The sequence below is a fragment of the Eublepharis macularius genome, chromosome 7 (assembly GCF_028583425.1).
Source record: "Eublepharis macularius isolate TG4126 chromosome 7, MPM_Emac_v1.0, whole genome shotgun sequence".
NCBI classification, from domain to species: Eukaryota; Metazoa; Chordata; class Lepidosauria; order Squamata; family Eublepharidae; genus Eublepharis; species Eublepharis macularius.
Genome location: NC_072796.1, coordinates 67883541 through 67905725, shown reverse-complemented (window position 1 = coordinate 67905725; position 22185 = coordinate 67883541). Strand labels below are relative to the sequence as shown.

The window sequence follows — 22185 nt, the reverse complement described above, 5'->3', positions numbered from 1 at the left end:
CTTTCACCTTCAGGAATAAACATATGAAGCTGCCTTATTCCAATCCGTTCTATTGGCCCATTAACAGTGCAATCCTAAGCAGTTTCTTCAGCCTAAGCCTGTTGATTTCAATGGGCTTTGACTGGAGTAACTGTTTAGGATTGCACTGTAAAATCATATTAGGATTACACTGCAAAACTGTATTTCAAAATCAAGAAGGCATTTCCCAGCCGTCCTCCCCAACATCCCTCAATCTGGAGATGGCAGGGATTGGACCTAGGATCTTCTGCATGCAAAAAAAGTGCTGTGCAACTATTAGAACATTGTCTTTGATACAAATAAGTGGTTTTTTCACAGCTAAAAAAAGTTAGGTACAACATTTTTGAATTAATTTGGAGTATAATCAAGAAATAGCATGAAGCTTCTGTATATCACATAAATTCTTGGGGCCAGCATACCTTAAGGACTACCTACTTCCATAAGAGCCATCCACTGTGGTCATCTTCGGAGGGCCGGCTTCAGGTGTTTCTGCCATCTGAGGCTAGACAGAGGGCAACCTTGGTTGTAGCACATCTGCCTCTCTTTATCATTTGCCTTCTGCCAGTGGATGAAGATGTTTTGTTCTGTTTGGCGTTCCCCTACTTACTGTTACTGGCCCTCCTCCCTGATTGTGTATTTGTTATTTTATTGAATTGTTTAAATTATAGGCAATTTATTTTAAATGTTATTTTAATTTTTAAATGTATTGATGTTCACTGCTTTGGGGACCCTATTTGGATGGGAAAGTGGCATAGAAATGTTTTAAATAAATAAGTAATAAAATAAATAAAGATGCTGTTGGTGTAAGCTATCCTGGTTTTGGAGTCATGGCATACACTGAAATCCAGTTGATTGTAGATGGTTGAACAAAAGTACCAGTTTTAATTAGAAAAGCTTTTACACAAAGAGCCCCTTCCAACATTGTCTGTAGCAAAATGGGAGTCATTGCAGCTTGGCTTCTTCTTGTACTGTCTGGTAGCATTTCAGATACAACATCAGAGAATTCCATGTCCTGCTTGCTTCACATGACAGCAATTCTGGCTTGGAAAAATCTTTGGTGAGGACCTCTCTCCAACATGATTTAGCATAATGGGATCAATTTACTAAAGGTAATGACAGAAGGGGCCTAAAGCAATATATAACAGTAGTTGAGGGAAGGGAATGGGAAAAAGGAACCCAGGAGTTTGTGGGCTACTTTGGAATATTCTTTAAGCATTTGGTGTTGGCTTTAAAACTCCTAATTTCTTCACCCTGTTTTCTTCTCTTTACAGCTGTATCCTCACCATCTTCATTTACAATGAAAACAAACACACTGAGTACAACAGTTCCAAATTCTTACTACCCAGGTAACCAATTTTGTCGTTTTATTTAGGAATTAATAGATCCTTCTTCACGTGGGCACAGAAGTGTACAAGAGGAGGGATTGTTAAAGGCCATAATTGGAGCCCCCTTTCTTTCCTTAAGACCAGCCTTTGGAGTACGCACAATGAGCATTATGAGCTTGTTTATCCAGCCAGCACTCTCTTCTTCAGGGCTCCGACCCACAACTTCTTTGTATGTGTGCCAAAGACCAGCCTGCACAAGGATGGATCATGACCAAAGCTTTTTATCAATAGTGTTGTTATGGGATCATTATACTTAAAAAAATCTAAAAGTGCTATGCACCTTTTGCATGTAATAACCACTTGCTTATTTGTGGCTTTCTGGCAGAAAATCTGGGAACATTCATCAGTCATTTACTTCTCTTTCTCTTTTTACCTTTTCCACATTGACCTGCTTATGATGTATGACAGATCCGTTTGTGCCAACTGCAATTTTAGGTGAGAACATTTCCCTTTATCAAAACCTGTTGCAGAAACATTTTTTTAAAGTTCAAATACAGGCTAAAAACAATTTCCAAACAAATGTTACATGCTGCCAAGGGATATGCTAACAAGCATATTTTAGTTCCACTATCAGTCATCTTACTAGATACGTATTATCACCAGACAAATTCAGCATAGGGAAAAATCAGTTCTGTTTTTTGGAATAGTAGTGAATGGTAAATCATCAAAGAATATCCATATCGTGGCAATGAAAGGTTTTGTCATTATTTCAGCACTGTCTGTGAAATAAATGACTGCTCAATGCTATTTAGGGAATGTTAAAATAAAGTTTTGGTCATCTACCTGCTGCTCAAAGCAGAGGGTGCTTGAGATCATTTCTACATGAATATCATAGAGAAATTTGCAATGGGATGGTGGCCAGCAAAAGTGACAAATTGGCCCTCTACAATAATGTTTAGTACATGGCACATCCCACAAACTGAAAGGAAACAGTAGGAAAAGCATTTATATCTGTCTGTCAGGAATTTAAAAACACTTATCTACTGTAAAAAGAGTGAAGGGAAATGGGTTTACCATGCAAAGATGCAGCATGAGATATTATTACATTGAGAATACATAATAACAAAGCTGGGCTACGCTTTCAATAACTGCCACCATACTAACTCTAATTTAACCCAAACTGTTTTTTTTAACAACAGAAAAAGAAATAAAAGTTCAATAATGTACTGTGGGAAGAATTCCATCCCAATATTTAAGTTGCTGCTTTCACATTGTTTTTTCAATGGTTTTACACTTCCTTTCTTTCTCCTTTCTAAGTTCTTATGAATTCATGTATGATGTACAGTATGGATTTTGGGTTGATATTGCTGAATTCATTGTCAAAAATTTCTAGACTGACTTGTACTTGAGACACAATACAGAAATTTCCTTTAAAGGCACACAAGGACTTGCATTCCCAGCAGGACCTTTCTGTCCACCCCCACCCCCGCCCCCTGTTTATACAGGAACCTGCTATGCTTTATCATGAGCTGCTTTTGAAACTCTACCGAGCCTCAAAATTGATTCCCTGTGTGACACGAGGAGCTGTTGTAAAAAGAACAAAGTCAGAACATCTGCTAGATTTGTATAGTTAGTTATGTTCTACTCTGTCTTGTGCTAGTGTTAGATTTCCAGTAGATGGGTTATGCAAAAGGATTAAAGGAAAATCATTATGATGCAGCAGTGATTACCAAAGTTTGTTTCCCTCTGATATCCAAATCAAATAATTGCTGTTAAATCAGAAGAAATGACACTACAGTGGCCATCATAATGTAATAACTTGCATGTGAATGAAATTGTTTTAATACCGTGAGATTATTACACATATGTTTGCTTTAGCAATCTGTTGGTATTATGACATTCTTAGAAAGAACAAAGAAGAAAGGTTTTTTATCAGAAGAAAAATTGTAACATTGATAGCAAGATTCCAGTGGGCTTTATTGTTGGATGTATTTTAATCGTTGCCTGTATGTTAAAGTTAAACTTTTGTTTTTGCTAGGAAAAAAGGATATAAACTGAACAGTCACTTTTATTAAAATGTATATTGAAATAAAATATTATATCTAGGAAAGAGGTTTTCATCACTGAAGTGAATTTTGGTTTTTGTGAATTGCTTTCTAGTCCTCTAGTTTCTAAATTGGACACTTAAACTTAGAAGAAAGATATAGGGCCTCTTCAGACTTGATAACGTTTTTGCTACCAATTATCTTAAGATCCATGTCCTATTATTCTTTAATAATTAAACACATGCCTTTCTTCTGAGATAAACCTGACAGTAAACCTAAGCAGAGCTGGACTCTTATAAGCCTGTTGACTTCAAAAGGTGTGACACTATTTAAGATTGCACTATGAATGTCTTAAGATAATATTTAATAATTTAACAGAGAAGTAACCTTCTTGCATCTCACTGGCTCTCCCAATTGCAACTAAGTCAGGGATGATTCACACAGCCATTTCAACATGGACGAGCCGCAAGGAATCCCTACACAGTGCTGACCTTGACCCACCTTCCTCAGTAATTACTAGTTGTCCATATCCATGTGCAGCCATGTACTGAAATTGTTTTTTCACACAGAACCAGAAATCACCCTTCCTGTGGCTTAGCAGTGATGGCATAGGAGCTGATTCTGTGCATTTTATGTGTGCACATGACTTGCTTCATGGGCTGAAGCAGCAGGAAGTTAGGTCAGGCTAGACCCCTGACTAACAGTTGGTAGAGAAAGCCCTGCTTGAATAGGTAGCTTGATGAGAGCTAAGAACTGCTGTTCAAAGCCATGGATTTGATTCCATATATTTTCAGAGCAGCACTTGCAAACATTTTTACTAAGGAAGGGTACCAATTTTGTCTTTTCTGATAAACCACTCCCTTTTTTAAAAAAATTCAGATCAGAAAGTGAATGTGTTTTAGTCTCAGTTTGAAAAAAAAATTGTCTACTTTTATGCATCAAGTTTGGAGTAGTATTCCTCACATGTTATTTGAGACCCAAAGTGGCTGTAGAGCCAGGTTCATACCTGGAGGAAATTAAAGTGTTGATGCACAGTTCAGTTTTTCACATCCATAATATTATGAACATGCAAGGCAACTTTTCATTTTAGAAAGGGCCTGATTGGAATTGCCCTCTGTGTTCCTCTGTAGATTGGTCGACTCCATTCCAAGTAAAGCATTTTTGAGTCCCTTTAAACAAAAAAGATGTTACTGTTCCTAACCTGATTGTGTTGTACTCTGTGTCTTTTTACATAAACGTGATAATGTTTTCATATACATTTGATACTATTTAGATAGCAGTAGCAATATTGCCTTATTGTTGGTGAACTTCGGAACTTTCAAATAAAGTGTAAGATAATAGTATATCCCATCAATATTTGAATGCTATGGAACTGAAAGATGTAGCTAGGACTAATGGAGTATTTGCCTCTTCTGCACCGTATGTGACCACTTTGTTCTAGAATCCTCACTTAAGCAAAAGTAATTACTTATGAAATGATGTGGTACTCAAAATTTAAGATCTTAGAAGACCTATCTACATACCCCCAATGACCTTTTGAAATACTTAAAAAAGAGACAAAAAGGACTCCAAATTCATTATACTTTTGCATATTTTAGCAACCCAGTTTTGGATTGCTTCTCAGGAAAATCTGTTCTCAAGAAAAATGATAACTTGGATATACATTATTATGACTATTGTCTGCAGTACAGGAAAGCAAATTATTCCTGTATGAGAAATAATAATCTTGGTTCTAAAAACAAAGAAAGGGATCAAAGTGAAATGAATATTAGTAAATACTGGGTCTGCTTGATTCTAAAACTTATGATCCTCTAAATAAGACAGCATACTAAAGTTGAACTGATGTGATTTTGTAGCACTGGATTAGATCCTGACCTTTATCTGATTATAATATAGTAACTTAAAATAATAATCATGATCAAATTGTACATAAGTTTATTTTTAAAATATCATAACTTCCAACTCCTTGTTTTATTATTTATTTATTTACTTATTTATTTTGTCTTTTGTGTCTTAGCCACCTTGTAGTATTCAGGTACCATTTCAACAACGACATACTGTAACACTTGTATACCACATTTCATGCCATGCATTACAAGGTGCTTTGCATTACAGTTCTGCCAAGGATTAGCTAACAGCACCCCTATGCAGCTGTATTGTATCAGAATAGTAAAGCAGCCTCAGATCTTGGGGCAAAATGATTAAGAACCTTGAAATGCTACACATACTGCTTTAGGATTAGAATTTTAGCTAACAGTTGAGAGTAGGCTTGCCAGCCTCCAGGTGATAGCTGGAGATCTCCCAGAATTAGAACTATCTCCAGGCAACAGAGATCAGTTCCCATGGAGAAAATGGCTGCTTTGAAGGCTCCTCCCCTCCCCAAACCCCACTCTTCAGGCTCTGCCCCCCAAATCTCCAGGAATTTCCCAACCTGGACCTGGCAACCCTAGTTGAGGGGGATGCCAATATATCACATTAACATGCATCACAGTAAGATGAGGACAACTCTCATGGGCTGAAGTCATTTCATTTCAGTGACTTTAGTGGCTTTCCCATTATACAGTTTTGGGGCTGTGATCCAGTTATGCATCCAGCACAGTGCCAGTACAAGCTCTTCAAATAGATAAGAGGCTGAAGCTGGCAGAGAAATGTAACGAACTGCAATATTTCTAGTGTGTGAATGAGAGACAACATGGGGTATATACACAAAGCACATATTATAGAATGAGACTATAGGGTTTATAAATTATTACGTACTAAACAAAAAAATGTAAGCAGCAAAGTCTTTCAATTGTTCCCTTCATATGCCATTTTACACAGCAATATGTTAATGCAATAATGTTTTATTTTAACCTGAACTTTACATGGGCTCTGATGAGTGCACAGAGATCTGTATGCACAAACATTTCCTCTCACAGACAACAAAAACTAGAAGTCTTAGGATGGAATTACAAGACTGGTGGCAAACACAGGTCTGGAATCCCTAGCTGTCACTTCTTTCAATGGGAGAAGGGAATAGGGCCATTAAGTGGAATTCTTTTAATTTCTCTTTGCTGAAATTCTTCCTGAAATCCAGTAATCTGTTTCTATTACCTTTTTCAGGAATTTAAGTCAGTTTCAAATCAATTCCTCTTTTATAAAGAGGGAGATTTGATTAGATCTCAAAGAAATCATGTATTCTAACCACTACACCGCACTGTCTCTGATAGCTCAGGAAAGTTCTTAACCCCCTGCCAGTTATGTAAAATAGGGTATGTTTTCCACCTTCCCTCTCACTGCTGCCTTTCCCCCCAGCCATTTATATCAACCTCTTCTCTATTTTATCCTCACAACAACCCTGTGAGGTTGGTTAGGCTGAAAGTGTGTGACTGGCTCAAGGTCAGCCAGGAAGCTTCCGTGGCAATAGTGGGAGTCAACCCAGTTGAACATCCTAACCACTGCAATACACACTCTCCATTTTTATCCTCACAACAACCCTGTGAGATAGATAAGACTGAAAGGGCACATAGAGAACCATGATGTGATATAAGCAGATACTACACTATCACATGATAAAAATATTAATCCAATATTGGAATCACACTCTAAGTTTAGGGATGTTGCAGAGTGTGCCATTTAAATGTTGAGACTAAAACCTGGCTACAAGTACTCTCACAATGTGAAAAGCAGTCAAGCTCTGATTGATATGAATTCTGAAGGCTGCCTTCCAACCACTGAAGAGAGCTAGAGATAAATGCCATTCTGAAAAATATGCTACTGATCAGAAGGTTATCCTGCTCTGGTAATCGTGCCCCTTAATTTCTAGAGGACATTAGCTGAGGAAATTAGCTAGAAATAAAAGTCCACCAGCCAGCTTTTCATGTGATAAGTCACCATGCTCTTACAATCCAATCAGAAAACTTGTTTCACCAATTAATTAACGCTCCGGATGCAACTGAAACCATCTCCTCAAAGCTGCATCTCAAACAGTAGGACAGTGCTGGGAATGTAGTAATCTAACTATGGCACTAAAGGCAGATATTCTGTACTTCTGTTAAAAAACCTAGTATTAGGATGAGTTTACATTTTATTATAAACAGAAAAATGAATGTGAACCTGCAGTAAACTACATAGTTTTCAGTAGAATTATTTAACATGCCTATGTCTCTGCTTTGCCACATTGAACTGTATTTATAAGAATATTTAACAATGTAAAAATTACAGGGATTCTTTTCACAAATGAGATTTCACTGTAAAAATGCTGCTGTAAGTTCACCCTTATGCTGCAGTCCTTGGGTTGGATCCAGCAGAAGAGTTCATAGTTGTTGGAGTGCACCCTTTCCCAAGCAACCTGCTGTTTGTCCTAAAACTTCTCTGAAGACTGGGAGAGCCTCAAAAACAAAGTGCACCACAGGATGCGGCGCTGCAGTAATGAAGGGGAATCAGGTAAAACTGCTCATAGGTGCAGTATTACTCTGTCCTCTCAGTGCTGCCTATCTCCATCCTGTGGTCCATTTTGCTTGTGAGGTTCTCCCGGTCTTCAGAGAGGAATTTTGAGACAGATAGCTTAGGAGAAAGGAAGGTGAGGAAAGATCTGCTGCGTCATCTGCATCCACAAGCTGTTCGGCTAGATCCAACCCTTGATCTTTTTAGTCCCATTTTCTTCAATAGGGCTGCGTTAGATGAGGTATGCTTTTTAAGAGTTTGTGAGTCACCATCTAGTTTTGGAAGATGGTAGACTTTATTGTTGAAGTTTAAATTAAACAGCTGTCTAGAAGAGGAATAAAAAATAGGGATATTCACTGCTAAGTTTTAGATCTTTTATTTTTTCTTGTTACGTATTAAGTTAAAAGTTCCACCCCAATTTGATAAATATTGGTTATTCAACTCTGCCCTTTTTATTTTAACATATCCAGTTGTTCTCTTAGGAAACTAAACTCTAAACACTTAAATTATAAACATAAAATACCTGTAATTTTTACTGTAGTACTGTTGCTTATGGCCTGTTTCCTTTTTCTTCTCCTCCTCCTCTTTTTCTCCTGATATGTATCTTCTTAAAAGTGCCAATAAATGGTAAGTTTCCCATTTGCCCCATTGAAGAGGTGTGGAGGGGGTGGGAAGTTGTTTGCTTCATATCAGTATGGACCAACCCAGTGGGGTTATGTTGTGTGTTGGCTTGCATGTCAGTTAACATATAACATTTCATGCCTGTTACAATGGCCCATGTTATATTGTGTATATGATACTGCAGCATGCTAAAATCAGTCAAAGGTTTCTCCAGTCAAATTATCCCTTGTATTTATCCTTGTGTATTATGTTTCCTAGTGTTGCATCCAACCTACATTTTCCATCCTGGCTTAATAATCCATATCATTTTCTCTATTTTTTATACATTTTGCTTTCACTAACATGTGTCCTGAATCACCATGAAAGATATAATAAAAAATTTACTAATCCAGGAAATGCTCAAGTCCTTTTTTTATTTTACTGGGACTTGATGAAGTTTCAGCCTGAAACTTCTGTGCAATTTAGAAATAAATACCTAAAAATTTAAATTATTGAATTGAACTGTAGGTTTAAAACAAATAACAAAAAAGAGTATACAGTATGGACTCTGCAATGATTTTTCAGTGTAAACCAATAGATTTTTCCTCTTTCTAATAAATCTTGCTATTACCTGAATAAGTTATTCAATAGACCTTGCTTTGATATGGTTTAGTCCACAGAGATAGGGATGATAAAAGATGATAATAGGGTCAAAGGCCATCCTTGTAACAGCATACACTTTTGTGAAAGAATCAGGAATAGCCTGGTACATTATTCAGTGTTCTTTTCCTAGATGAAACCCATACGATGGGCAGTGACACAAGCAGCTTGGTCCAGTCACATACGTATAAGAAGCGAGAGCCTGCAGATGTACCATACCAGACTGGACAGCTCCATCCAGCTATCCGTGTTGCTGATTTGCTGCAGCATATTACACAAATGAAATGTGCAGAAGGCTATGGATTCAAGGAGGAATATGAGGTGAGTAAACTTCAAACTCACATCTGATGCATCTGGCTTAGATGTACCCAGTTTCTTCCTTTCCTCGCACCTTGGAAATGCCCACGCTTTACCTCCAGGGGAGGGACTATGGCTCAGTGGTGGAGCATCTGCTTGGCATGCAGAAGGTCCCAGGTTCAATCCCCAGCATTTTCATTGAAAAAGACCAGTTAATAGGTGATGTAGAAGACCTCTATCTGAGACCGTGGAGAGCTGCTACCAGCCTGAGTAGACAGTACTGAGCTTGATGTGCCAATGGTCTGATTCAATGTAAAGCAGCTTCATATGCATATGTGTGTAATCTATGAGAAAATACATGTGCTTTGTTAATCATAAAGTGATGCTACTCAGCTATTTTGAGCAAGAATTCCCTGATTCTTTAAAAAGATTTCCGTCAAGAGGTTTACACTGCCAAAAAAAATCTACATAGCCAGGAACTAGGGATCCCACTATAAAGTTCTTGGGTCCATTGACACAGACAAGAAAAATGAGAACCAGCACAAAAAACAATTTTAATTGGGCACAATAATAATTATTATAGTTGTCTCCAAACTTCTCTCTCGGCTCACACAACCCCATGTGACTATCAATGGCTATTCGTTACAATGACCAAATAGAATATCCACATTAAGAGGAGAACCTCTGAATACTGGGGAAAGCTTTGACCTTTGTACCCTGCTTGTACCAGCACTGTCTCTTTGGCTACCTTGAAACAGGATGGAGTGCTGGTCTAATCCAGCACAGTTGCTCTTATGCTATGTTTAAACAAACTTAATAAGGATGTAGTTTAAAGTGTATGGCAATATATGTCCAGTTTTGTGTCATCCATTGTCATGTATATTGATTTACTGAACAATCGTTTGTCAATATGGTATGATGTATATATGCATGCATATTACAGAACACTACAGCAAAGTCAATGCAGTATCTTTGAGATCATTCAGGTCTGTGGCCATCTGTTCACTTGTTCTTTCAACAATGAACAAGAGAGCTATTCCTAAATAAACAATATTCCCAAATCTCCTATTATCTTTCATTGCTTTCAACTCCAGGATTCTTAATGACTTTCTCCATTCACTAGTGCTATGGGAGGCGAATGTTCAGTGCTATAAAATTATGATTTGGAGCCTTAAAAATGCTTCCACTCTTTCTGTATTGAACGAAGTGATAACAGTGAGTTGGTGGGCTTAGAGTTGCATTTTAATAGCTTCAAATATAAAGTCTCTTAAATGTGATCCCCACTAGTGTCACATCCTTAACCAAAACCTGTCAGGATAAAGAATTTTGATAACATGTCACAAAAAGTGGCAATGGATTGAGATACTTGATATGTATGCTTGTCCATCTTGGTATTTGTAGACTACCCATTACACCCATAAACACCAGGTTTTTCTAAAATGTAGAACAATAGCCCATTCCAGAGAGGCAGAAATGTTGTGGATTGACAATACTGACAGCCAGGAATTATTGGTAATTTATGGGATTGTGTTCTCCCTGAAAGAACAGGTTTGTGCAGTTTAAGATACTTTTAGATCATTTCCTCAGCTGGGAGCAGGGATCTCCTCTGTGACACACAGTAGCTTTGTTTAGCTTTGGTTGGTGCCAGCTATAGTCTTTTGATGAGTAGGATCTGAACAAATTCTCAGATCACATCCAGATTAATCTGTTATAATGGGGCCTGCAGAGATTGTTTGGAAGCTTCAGTCAGTACAAAATGCCACAGGGATATTGTTAAAGGGTGTTAATTATCTTACCTACAACATAAGTAAAAACTACATTGGCTTCCTGTGCTTCAAACACCATTCACTGTGCTGAGTTGACCATTACCATATAGTTTGGAACCAGGATACTTAAAGGACTGGTGTTCCCATATCTTCTGTTGAGAACCTACTCAGTGTACCACCACATTTGAAGTAAGATGGTGCTCTTCTCAGCTAGGGCCTATTCAGTTATGGAATATCTCCACACTACTATCCATCTACTGTTGAATTTGGTCATTTTCATTTACCATGTTAAAATATTGTAACATTCAGCCAGGTATTTGGTTAGTTATAGTTTTATTTTAAACTGCAATACCTTCCCAAGTAACTTTTAACATGTTGCTTTGGATGATGGATGATATTTTATTTGCCCTCAGTTAATGCTTTATTATATGGATTTTTACTGTTTCTTGTGTATATGGTAGGCCTATTGCAGGGACAGGGAAGTGAAATTGTAACAGGCGATGAAGAGAGGGCAGAACTGCTCAGTTCCTACTTTCCGCAGTCTTCTCCCACAAGGGAAATGTTGTTCAACATGGCAATAACAAAACACATGCTGGGGGGAGTTACAGCCTAGGATCAGCATAGAGGTAGTACGTAAACACCTAGTTTCTTTAAATGGATCTAAGTCCTCAGGGCCAGATGAATTGCACACAAGGATACTAAAAGAACTAGCAGATGTAATTTTTGAGCCGCTGTCCATTATTTTTGAGAATTCTTGGAGATAAAGCGAGGTACCAGAAGATTGGAGGAGGGCAAATGTTGTCCCCATCTTCAAGAAAGGGGAAAAGGAGGATCCAGGTAACTACCCACCCATCAGCTTGATATCTATACCTGGAAAAGTCTTAGAACAAATCATCAAACAGTCAGTCCTTGAGTATTTAGAAAGGATGGCTGTGATTACTAAGAGTTAGTCATGTCAGACTAAATCTATCTCTTTTTTTGAGAAAATTACTACCTTACTGGATTGGGAATGCTGTAGACATAGTTTATCTCGATTTCAGTAAGGCTTTTTGATAAGGTTCCACATAATATCCTTGTTGAGAAGTTGTTAAAATGTGGTTCGGATCCTATTACTATTAGGTGAATCTGTAACTGGTTGACAGATTGCACCCAAAGAGTGATAGTTAATGGTTCCTCATCCTCTTGGAGAAGAGTGACAGGTGGAATTCCTCGGGGATCAGTCCTGGGACTTGTTCCATTCAACATTTTTATAAATGATTTGGATGAAGGAATAGAGGGAATGCTTATTAAATTTGCAGATGATACTAAATTGGGAGGGGATACAGGATGATCTTGACAGGCTGGAAAACTGGGCTAAAACAAAATGTATTTCAACAGAGATAAATGCAAAGTTCTGCATTTAGGAAGGAAAAATCAAATGCATAATTATAGCATGGGGAAGACTTGTCTTGGCAGTAGTATGTGCAAAAAGGATCTAGGGGTCTTAGTAGACCATACCCTGAACATGAGTCAGCAGTGTGATATGGTAGCAAAAAAGGCAAATGCGGTTTGGGACTGTATCAACAGAAGCATTGTGTCCAGATCATGTGAAGTGATGGTATCACTCTACTCTGCTCTGGTTAGACTTCACCTAGAGTATTGTGTTCAGTTTGGGGCACCACAATTTAAGAAGAATATAGACAAGCTGGAACATGTCCAGAGGAGGGCAACAAAGATGGTGAGGGGTCTGGAGACCAAGTCCTATGAAGAAAGGTTGAAGGAGCTCGGAATGTTTAGCCTGGAGAGGAGATGGCTGAGAGGTGATATAACCATCTTCAAGTACTTGAAGAGCTGTCATATAGAGGATGGTGCAGAGTTGTTTTCTGCTGCCCCAGAAGGTCAGACCAGAACCAATGTCTTGAAATTAAATAAAAAGAGCTTTCGGCTAAACATTAGGAAGAACTTCCTGACAGTTAGAGTGGTCCCTCAGTGGAACAGGCTTCCTCAGGAGGTTGTGGGCTCTCCTTCTTTGGAGGCTTTTAAGCAGACGCTAGATGACCATCTGACAGCAATGTTGATTCTGTGAACTTGGGCAGATCATGAGGGAGAGGGCAGAATGGGTTAAATCAGTGCTTAGTTCTCATGGCCTTCTTACATGCCTAGGGTAATGCCAATCACCACCTTGGGGCCAGGTAACAATTTTCCACAGACCAGTTTGGCTAGGGACCCTGGAGGTCTTTTGCCATTTTCTGGACATGGAGCGGGAGTCACTGGGGCAGTTGGGAGGGGGGAACTGTGAATTTCCTGCATTGTGCTGTGGGTTAGACTGAATGATCCTAGAGGCCCCTTCCAACCCTATGATTCTATGATTTGGCTAAGAAGTGGGATATAGATCTTTTAAATAAGAAATAAACAGAGACCCTGTATACCTGCAGCAAAATCACATTATAAATGTTTTAAATAAATACATCTTTTAATTAAATAAATAATGCAGCCTTTTACAATTGATGCAGCTTCAGATTGCAGGTGAGTGAATTAGTGCTTTCCCATCTAGAAAGCTACTGAAACATAAAAAGTAACTATTTTCTCTCTAATGTTACTTTTCTTCATGTGTCAACAATTCCCACCTCCCTTCAATTTTGGTCATATAAGAACTTACTGAACACCCAAAGGGAGTGAAGTACTAATCAGCTGTTGATAGTCAGGTTGCCTTATAAGCATTTGGGGGGGACCATTCAACAAAGACCTGGAAGCATATCGTTAAGTAGTAGATTTCAAGTCACAACCAATGGATCTGTAATACATTAGCAGTAATAACAACAACAACAACAACAACAACAACAATAATACAGTGCTTCTTTTTTCGTAGTACAGAAATTATCAGGAGTCTACAATATGTTTTATGCATATGTCTTTAGCACAATTTTTCAACCACACAGTGGGTTTAAGACAGTGCTCTTTCAATTTTATCTTTAATGACTCAATTCAGTATAACAAAAACAATTAACATGATAAAGGCACGTGAACATTTCAAAACAAATGCTGTTGGTCTGAAGTATTAATTTTTCAAATGTGACACTGAATTTTAGATCCTACATAATAGTTCTTTCTTTGGGTGTCATAATTTTCCTTTAAAAATTGATGACTTTTCATGGTTGTTTTGCCTCAAAATATAAAAACAAGTTGCTTCGATTAATGTACACTGAATGCAGCAGTGTCTTCTATTCATACAGATATTGTTCATTAATTTTTATTGGTTTGCATAAGAAATATAACTTCCTTTATATTTATTATTCTCCTTAAAAGGCCATTAAACATCCATTTATTTAGTTCTAAATTATGCAAATGATCTTATAATTTCAATATTTATTATTAATTATAAATGTGTCTTTTGTATGGATTGTGTGCTGTCTACACATAATTATATAGTTCAGTCTATTGCCTTTTTTATAACCAAAACATTATCCTTGGCTAGACAACATACTTTAGATCATATCAAGAAGGTTTAGTAGCAAAATAAGTCTAATTTATACATAGTTTATAAACTATATTTTTCAATCATGTCAGTCTTTATGATGCATTTGTCTTAAAGACCCAAAATCATGATGATACATTTACCACAGTTGAAAAAATATGTAACTCATCTTCTTTGAATAATTTTATTTTTAACTCCTCCAACTCAATGGATTTTTTTGCACATTTCTTATTAAAAAGGATTGACTTGTTTTCCAGAGGAATTGAAATAATTACTAAATACAAGTGACACCTGAGAAACCTCATTGAAGTTTCAGATTTTGGAAAAACAACATTTGAACTAGCATGGTTAGAGGTTAGAGTGTCGGACTAAAATCTGGGAGCCATAAAATGGATCTTTAGGCAGGAGGACCCAGTGTGAAGCCCTCAACAGTGTTAGTTGAGAGGGAAGCAAGCTACACTCTCATTGTTAGCTGCCAACAGAATTCCATCATTTCTTTTTCTCAGTCATTAGCATTTTCTCACTGCCCTGTACTGTGGAGTACAAAAGAAGTCTTCTTGTACAACTCACACCCATGGTCGTTTCTGGGGAGTGGCAAAGGTTCTGACCACCCCCACCCCTCTGTTTTAATTCTACAAGAGGATCCTACTCGGCTCGCTCCCTCATTTAGGCCTCAGGATGTCCTCACTCAGATTTTTTATCCAGTCAGCAGTCTTAGCTGTATGCTTATCCTTATATCTCTTTCACTGGAACAAGCACAGCAGCCGTTCTTACTGATATCTTATTGATAAACACCAGTACATTTGTTTGGGGGGGAGGTTGCACCTTAATCAGGGCATGAAACTTGTCTCTCTTATATTTCCCATAATTTCTTCACTGTCATTCCTTAGTTGCTTGTGTCATGTCTATGTATATATTCAGATATTTTCAGGGGTAGACTGGCCATTTAACTTACAGGGCCACTGGGGGCCAGGAGCAAGCAGAGCCAAGCTCCAGCAATTCTATCCAAACCTCAGGGGCAGAGCTGCCAGTTCCCCAGTGAAGGCAAGGAATCCCCTGCTCCCAGCTTCTACTCCCATCAATGCTTACCTGTCCAGCGGGGGTGGGGGAGGTATAGGGAACGGGTCCGGGAGGCAAGAAACGTCCCAAGCAAGTGTGCAACAGACACTCTCCCCAACTGCCACGACAACATCATTTCCACAAGTGACATTATCACCCCTTCCCCCTTTTTAACTTAACTTAAATGGCACTAGAGGTATTTTAAAATTCAAAAATAACAAAATATTTCATTTAACATGGATGGAAAAGGTCAGGTGATATCAGGGTTGAAATTTTCTGAGGTAACTCAATATAGATAACTCTGATGTCAAATCAGTGCATGCACAGACTTAAAGTCTAATGTTTCAGATTACTGAGAGTTTCTTAAGCTCTTCATAGTTACTTAAATCTTTATGTTGACAGGCTTTTGTTCCAGTATTTTCCCAAACACTCTAGTACACTTTCCTTGCATATTCACTTACTCATTTTGGTTTCCAGAAGGCTGGTACCCACTTTTCAGTATACAGATCCTTTTTGAAACACCAGTACTCGTCTTGAGTCTTTAATTGACTCTTAAGGTCTCCAGAGGCAGTTTCTAATCACACAAGACCAGGGATCTCTTCACTCTACAGAGCTAATTCCTTGTTTGAGTGGGTAAGGAAATTCTCCTCTCACTACCTTTGACCTGAATGGGAGTCTGTGCCTACTTCCCAAACTTCCTTACCAACAGTTCTCCTGTCTGTGTTAAACTGCTCTCAGTCAGGGCTGAATTTTGAAATTTTCAATACTCAACCTCTCTCAGCTAGGGCTGAAATAAGACTCATTTCTCCCCAGCATCCAGTTCAGAAGTCTTTTCCTGTTCAGCTCATGCTACCCAATAAGATTCCTTGGAGTAGCCTGTCATTCAACGCTCTCTGTTTCTGTGAAGAATTAATCCTTCACAGTCCTTCAGCAGTTTGTACAGCACTTCTTAGCTTTTAAAAAGTGCAGTCCATCATAGACGCCATTGATCCCAGAGGCGGGCATGCTCCCACACTTTGCAGGGGCCAATTTTTGCCCCCAATGTGCTGAATTGGCCCTGCACAAAGCACAAGAGCATGCCTGCCGCTGGTGTGATGACATCACTTCCCAGAAGTGACATCATTGCATTGGCGCTGGGAGTGCATGCACACTTTGTACACATGAAGGAAAACAAGACACTCTATGTGCCAGGTCCCACCGCCACCACCACCACTGGAAGGTTATAGAGACTTAGCAACCCTTCTCAGGAGCCACTTGGCCCAGACCCCTCATCAGATATGGCAGTTTATGTGAGCTCACTAACTGTATCTTCCTGCACTGCTTCCAGTTTGGTAGATGATGCAGTGAGTGAGCTAACACCCATTATCAGCCCCACCAAGCTGAATGCCCTGGCAGTACTGGCTTGTAGTACTGCAGGTGCTTGACTTGTTTCAGGGCCGTTTTCAGCCCACTCCTGAATGTTTGTACAAATGGATTGCAGAAATATTTGACTCCCAGCACAAGTGCTGATTTTTTTTCAGGTGGCTCCAACATGTCCTGCTTATGATTTTCGTTTGGGCCTTCAGCAGGCCAACTACTAAGAAAGATTGTTTTATTAGATGGATCTTGGTTTGAGCCAGGAAGGCAATTTTATGCTGTTAGACAAAAATTGTTATTCAAACTCACTGCATGCATGCTTCTGATCTCAGGTTTTGTGTTATCCCTTAATTGCATGCAAGAATGTAAGTTGTGATTATTTCAGTTGCTTAGTCAGATACCTGGATATACGGGAAAAATACTTCAATGTGACTAAATCCTGATTCCCAGGAATGTGGAGTAGAGGCAGTGATGATTAGGTTTACTAACTTTTTTTAGAAAGGGCTCCTGTTCTTTTAACAGCTGTAAGACTGGTAGAAATTCAGCATTTCCAGCATACAGATGCAGTAATGTTGGAGAAGAAAACTTTACCTCTGAATGTGTACTTGTACCATACAGGGGTCCTAGCAGAAGAAAAGCAGCAATCTTGTGTATGGTAGTTTCAAGAGAAATGACTCCCAGTCTATGACAGAATAGTTGCATGTTCCCACCAGGAGGTGCTTTTGCATATACCCCAAGAAGTGAACAATGTAATGCAATTATAATAATGGAATCGTTCCCCTGGCAGTAGATTCACATGGTTGATAAGCAGCTGGTTGGGAAGCAATAGCTGCAGGCTGCTCCAGAATTATTGCATGCCCAGATTGTTGCATGAATAAGTCTTAAGTTTGAATGAGTCCAAGTTACTCCAGCTTTACTGGACTTCTGGAACTACATAACTACTGGCCTACATAACTAATGCAACATTGTTAACAGATAATTGCTATCTCTAGTGCTTCAAGCAATCTCTAATGGATTTAATGAGCAACAAATGACAGAGATTTTCTGTGCACTACAATAGGGGTCCCCAAACTGTGGCCCAGGGGCTACATGTAGCCCCCAAGCTCTTTCTGTGCGGCCCTCCAACCTGCTTGTTTGCTGTTATCACCCTCAAGGCATTTTTCCCTCAGACCCACACTGTTCTTCCTGCTTCAAGAGGCACCACCTATTGCTTAAGTATTGATTAAGTCTCTAGACTCTTCCCTGGCATAGATATAAGGAAAATGCATATCTCTGAAATGGAGTGCGTGGGACACTTACTTTTTTTAAAAAAAATTGAAAGCTGGGAATTTAAACAATCTCCTGCATGTATCATTCAACGGACAGTCAATACAACACTATGAAAATGATGATTTTAAGGAGATAGGGGAAAAAACAGGAGGGGACAGGAAAGGAAACTGGGGGAGGAGTGGTTTGATGATGATGATGATGATGATGATGATGATGATGATGATGATGATGATGATGATGATGATGATGATGATGATGATGATGAACATCCAGTCATCAAAAACTGGGTTGGGTGGGAGTGGGTGGGACAAACAAAACCTAAAGAAAGCTATGCATGAGGGAAAAAATTGATTTAAAATCAGCTTTCAGAAAAGCATTGGAGTAAAAGGGGTCTCAAAAGAACTGGGGGGAAATGGGGACAGGGGGAGAAAACCTGCAGCAAAATACTAAGGAAGGGCGAAAAAATGCATGCTGAAATCTTGGGATAAATTGAAGCGGTACGGGGCCAGATCCAATGGAAAAAACCCAAGTGGAAAAGTTCACTTTATGTCCCAGTGAGCTATGATGTCTTATACATCTAGACCTATTCCAAAGTACATTTCTCTCTTTGCTAAGTTTATACTGAATAGAAAGTCAGGGAGCACATTGCAAAGAAGATTGTTTACATTCCTTCTTCGTTGGCTTGCTTTGCTGTTCAGGGCTGGGTACGTTCTTGGAGGATAGCTTTGCATCTCAAGAGATCTCCTACTTGGTGTCATAGCTGCAGTGCTTGCACATGTCTTGATATTCCCTGTGCAGGCTTGATGTAAGTGAGTTTTCTGTAGATGTGCCATTTAGCTCTTATATTTTGGCAGCTTAGTTGATGGGGAATTGTGTTGTTAAAAGACAGCTGTTTCTGCTAAATGCATATAAACATATCAGCTACTTGAAGCTTTGCCTCTTGCTAGAAAGAATATGTTTTAACTGAATAAAGGAAGTGTTTTTCTTCTAAACAATGTACGACACTATAAACTGTGTTAGAGATTATTCCCTGCAGTTACTCCCCCCATCTTTTGTATAAAATTGGGGGGGGGGGATAGTGAACTGAAGCCACAGTTTTGTTAGACCAGCAGAATATTAACTTTGCTTTGGTTTGAAAACAGTAAATAATTGTAAATCTGGGTATTAGTGTTGACTGCATAATCTTGGATTAGAGTAAGGCTCTGATTTAGCTTTGCATGGTTCCAATTATATAGATAAAAAGCAAAGAACCTGCACAGACTTGAAGGGTCACTTCATTTCCCCCATATTGCCTTCCCCACACCATTTCATCTTTCCTCTTGGCAGCTCCCATATCCTCTCTGCTTTCCCTGCTTCCTTCTGTACTTCCCGCTCACCAACTAACCTTTCTTTTATCCGCCCTCCAGTCTTTGGCTTTATCTACTATTTATTTACTTCATTGAAGCCTCACATTCTCCCCCATGGGAGCCCAGAGCAGCTTACCTCATTCTTCTCACCTCCATTTTATCCTAACAACCCTGTGAGGTAAATCAGGCTGAGAGAGAGAGTGCTATGGCAGAGTGAAGATTTAAATCTGGCTCTCCCAGAGCCTCGTCTGAAACTGTAACTACTATACAACACTGGCTCTAAGCTTTCTCTACTTCCATCCTGCTAGCAATGTGTCCCTGTGAAAAGTTTGGCCAAGTTGCAAAAGTCATGCAATAGCAAATTGCTCAGTTGAGCTTTGTGGGTGATTTGCAAAAATTGCAAGTTGCCTGGTGGTTGCTGCTGGTCATGGTCTTGATGAGTCCTCCCTCCAGAGGAGAAGGGGGAGGAGCAGAGGAGGACTGGAAAGCCAAAATAGCCCTGGAAAAGGCCCTCTCCTGTCCGGTTTTTACTGAAAGAAACCAAGGCTTGGAAAGCTGACAATATTGTTGCGGTTTCCTAGCAACACTCACAATGTCCATAGAGATCTCAGAGAGCATGAGTCCCTTAAAGGTACAGGCAGGTAATTATTCAATTTAAGATATTTGAATAATTACAAAATTGCTTGATTAAGCTCAATAAAGGAAGGCAACTAAATCGGTCAACAATTACAAGAAAAATAAGAGTGCAGAACTTATTACATTACAACAATACCAAAACTCCCAACTTAGAGAGATAAGTAAACAACCTATGAAGAAACTAGAAGGGAACTCTCCCCCTTTGCAAAGCGATGGGAGGGATTTTCACCTTCCTTATAAATAAACTACCTCACAACATTTCATCATCTGACTCTTCAACTCCAATTCCTCTTGAACCCAAAATTCAAATATGCTCTGTAAACCCAAATGTTGCCTTCTCAGTCGGCCAAATTTAAAATGCCACTCCTGACAGCCAATGACAATACTCTTGTAGTAATATAAAAATACTAAGTTGGAATGTGGCAGACTGGAAGACGAAACATTTTTTTCCCAGAAATCAAGTATTTTCTGTCTACTTCTGATATTAATTCAAGAGACTTAGCTATGTAATCCCATAACTTTCCCAGGATATATTACTTTCTCTAAGGAGGTGAGAATGGGGGAGGCCAAGAGGTGGGTTAGCTTGCCTCATTTCATCTGCCCTTAATATCCCTGGATTGGAAGTGGTGGCTTCATGTGATCTGATTTTGGCAGTTCTTATACAATTGACTGCTTTTTTCCTTTATAGTAATATCAGTCTAAAAAGAGCCCCATGGCACAGAGTAGTAAGCTGCAGTATTACCACTGCAGTGGTAAGCTGCAGTACTGCAGCCCAAGCTCTGCTCATGACCTGAGTTCGATCCTGGCGGAAGCCGGGTTCAGGTAGCCGGCTCAAGGTTGACTCAGCCTTCCATCTTTCCGAAGTCGATAAAATGAGTACCCAGTTTCCTGGGGGTAAAGTATAGATGACTGGGGAAGGCAATGGCAAAAAGTCTGCCAAGAAAATACGATGTCTTCCATGGGTCAGTAATGACTCTGTGCTTGCACCTTTACCTTTAATATCAATCTATATCCCTCCAACTCAAAATCGACATGTACCGGCCTCCTACTGGTCTTTCTTTTTGGAAACCCATGATAATTTAACCCACCTATTCCCTAATTACTCAATCCTTAGTGTAGGTAACCTTAATGCTAGAATCGGCCAAGACAACGAAAGTCTGGTCAAAAAATGGTTAGACTCTGAGCCAGAAGATATCATCTCCCCCTATTTGTTTAATAGATCTCTAAAGATAAGACAGTCAATGCTGCAGGTCTCAAACTGTTCAATTTTTCTATGCAAAGAGCCCTGGAAATCCAAAATGGGCAACAAGAAATTGATGAAATGTCCACATTTCGATCGATTACTTTATCATCACAGCAGATCACTTCCACCTAGTTGAGAAAGTCAATGTGGAAGAATATTTAAGGGGGAAACATCTTCCCATCTCACCTAGCCTCTGCACCCCTGTAAATAGTCACCTGCTCTACAAGCACTTGTTTTGTCCTATTGATAAGCAGGCATTTACAGTACACACCACATCTGATGGAGCTCCACCACTGAGGAGGCAGCATTCAAGCAGCTTTACTCTGACGAATTTCGGGAAAGGGAGGAGAAAATCCTCTAGAGTAATGTGAAGAATGGTTTTATTACTCTTTTATACTCTTTATTTAACATTTTTGAACCTTGATACATTAAGCCATATTTTTTAAAAATTTAAATATTTTATTGATAAAAAACAGATAACAAGTTACTAGATAGTATAACTTTCCAAATAACAAGATGATAATATACACAACCAAGTATCAAATAACAATTACTATGTACAAATGTAGAATAACTGAGATGAGAATAAACTTTTTAAGATCTACATTATAACCATTCAGTAATAGATTTATATATCTTTGACATAGCCCAGATATTGTTTTCCAGATATTCGAAGAATGGAAATA

General features: G+C 38.9%; 1 protein-coding gene across 6 annotated transcripts in view; it reads left to right on the top strand.

Moving 5' to 3' along the window:
- Positions 1-22185, top strand: part of PTPRM (protein tyrosine phosphatase receptor type M) — a 749315-nt gene that overhangs the window by 596979 nt on the left and 130151 nt on the right. For 3 of the 6 annotated variants that reach the window (XM_054985127.1, XM_054985126.1, XM_054985123.1), the window contains 3 exons: positions 1290-1364; positions 1812-1838; positions 9207-9394. In XM_054985127.1, coding sequence (XP_054841102.1) covers positions 1290-1364; positions 1812-1838; positions 9207-9394 — 290 coding nt within the window. The remainder of the gene's footprint in view (positions 1-1289; positions 1365-1811; positions 1839-9206; positions 9395-22185) is intronic. The other 3 variants (XM_054985128.1, XM_054985125.1, XM_054985124.1) reach the window with 1 other exon arrangement.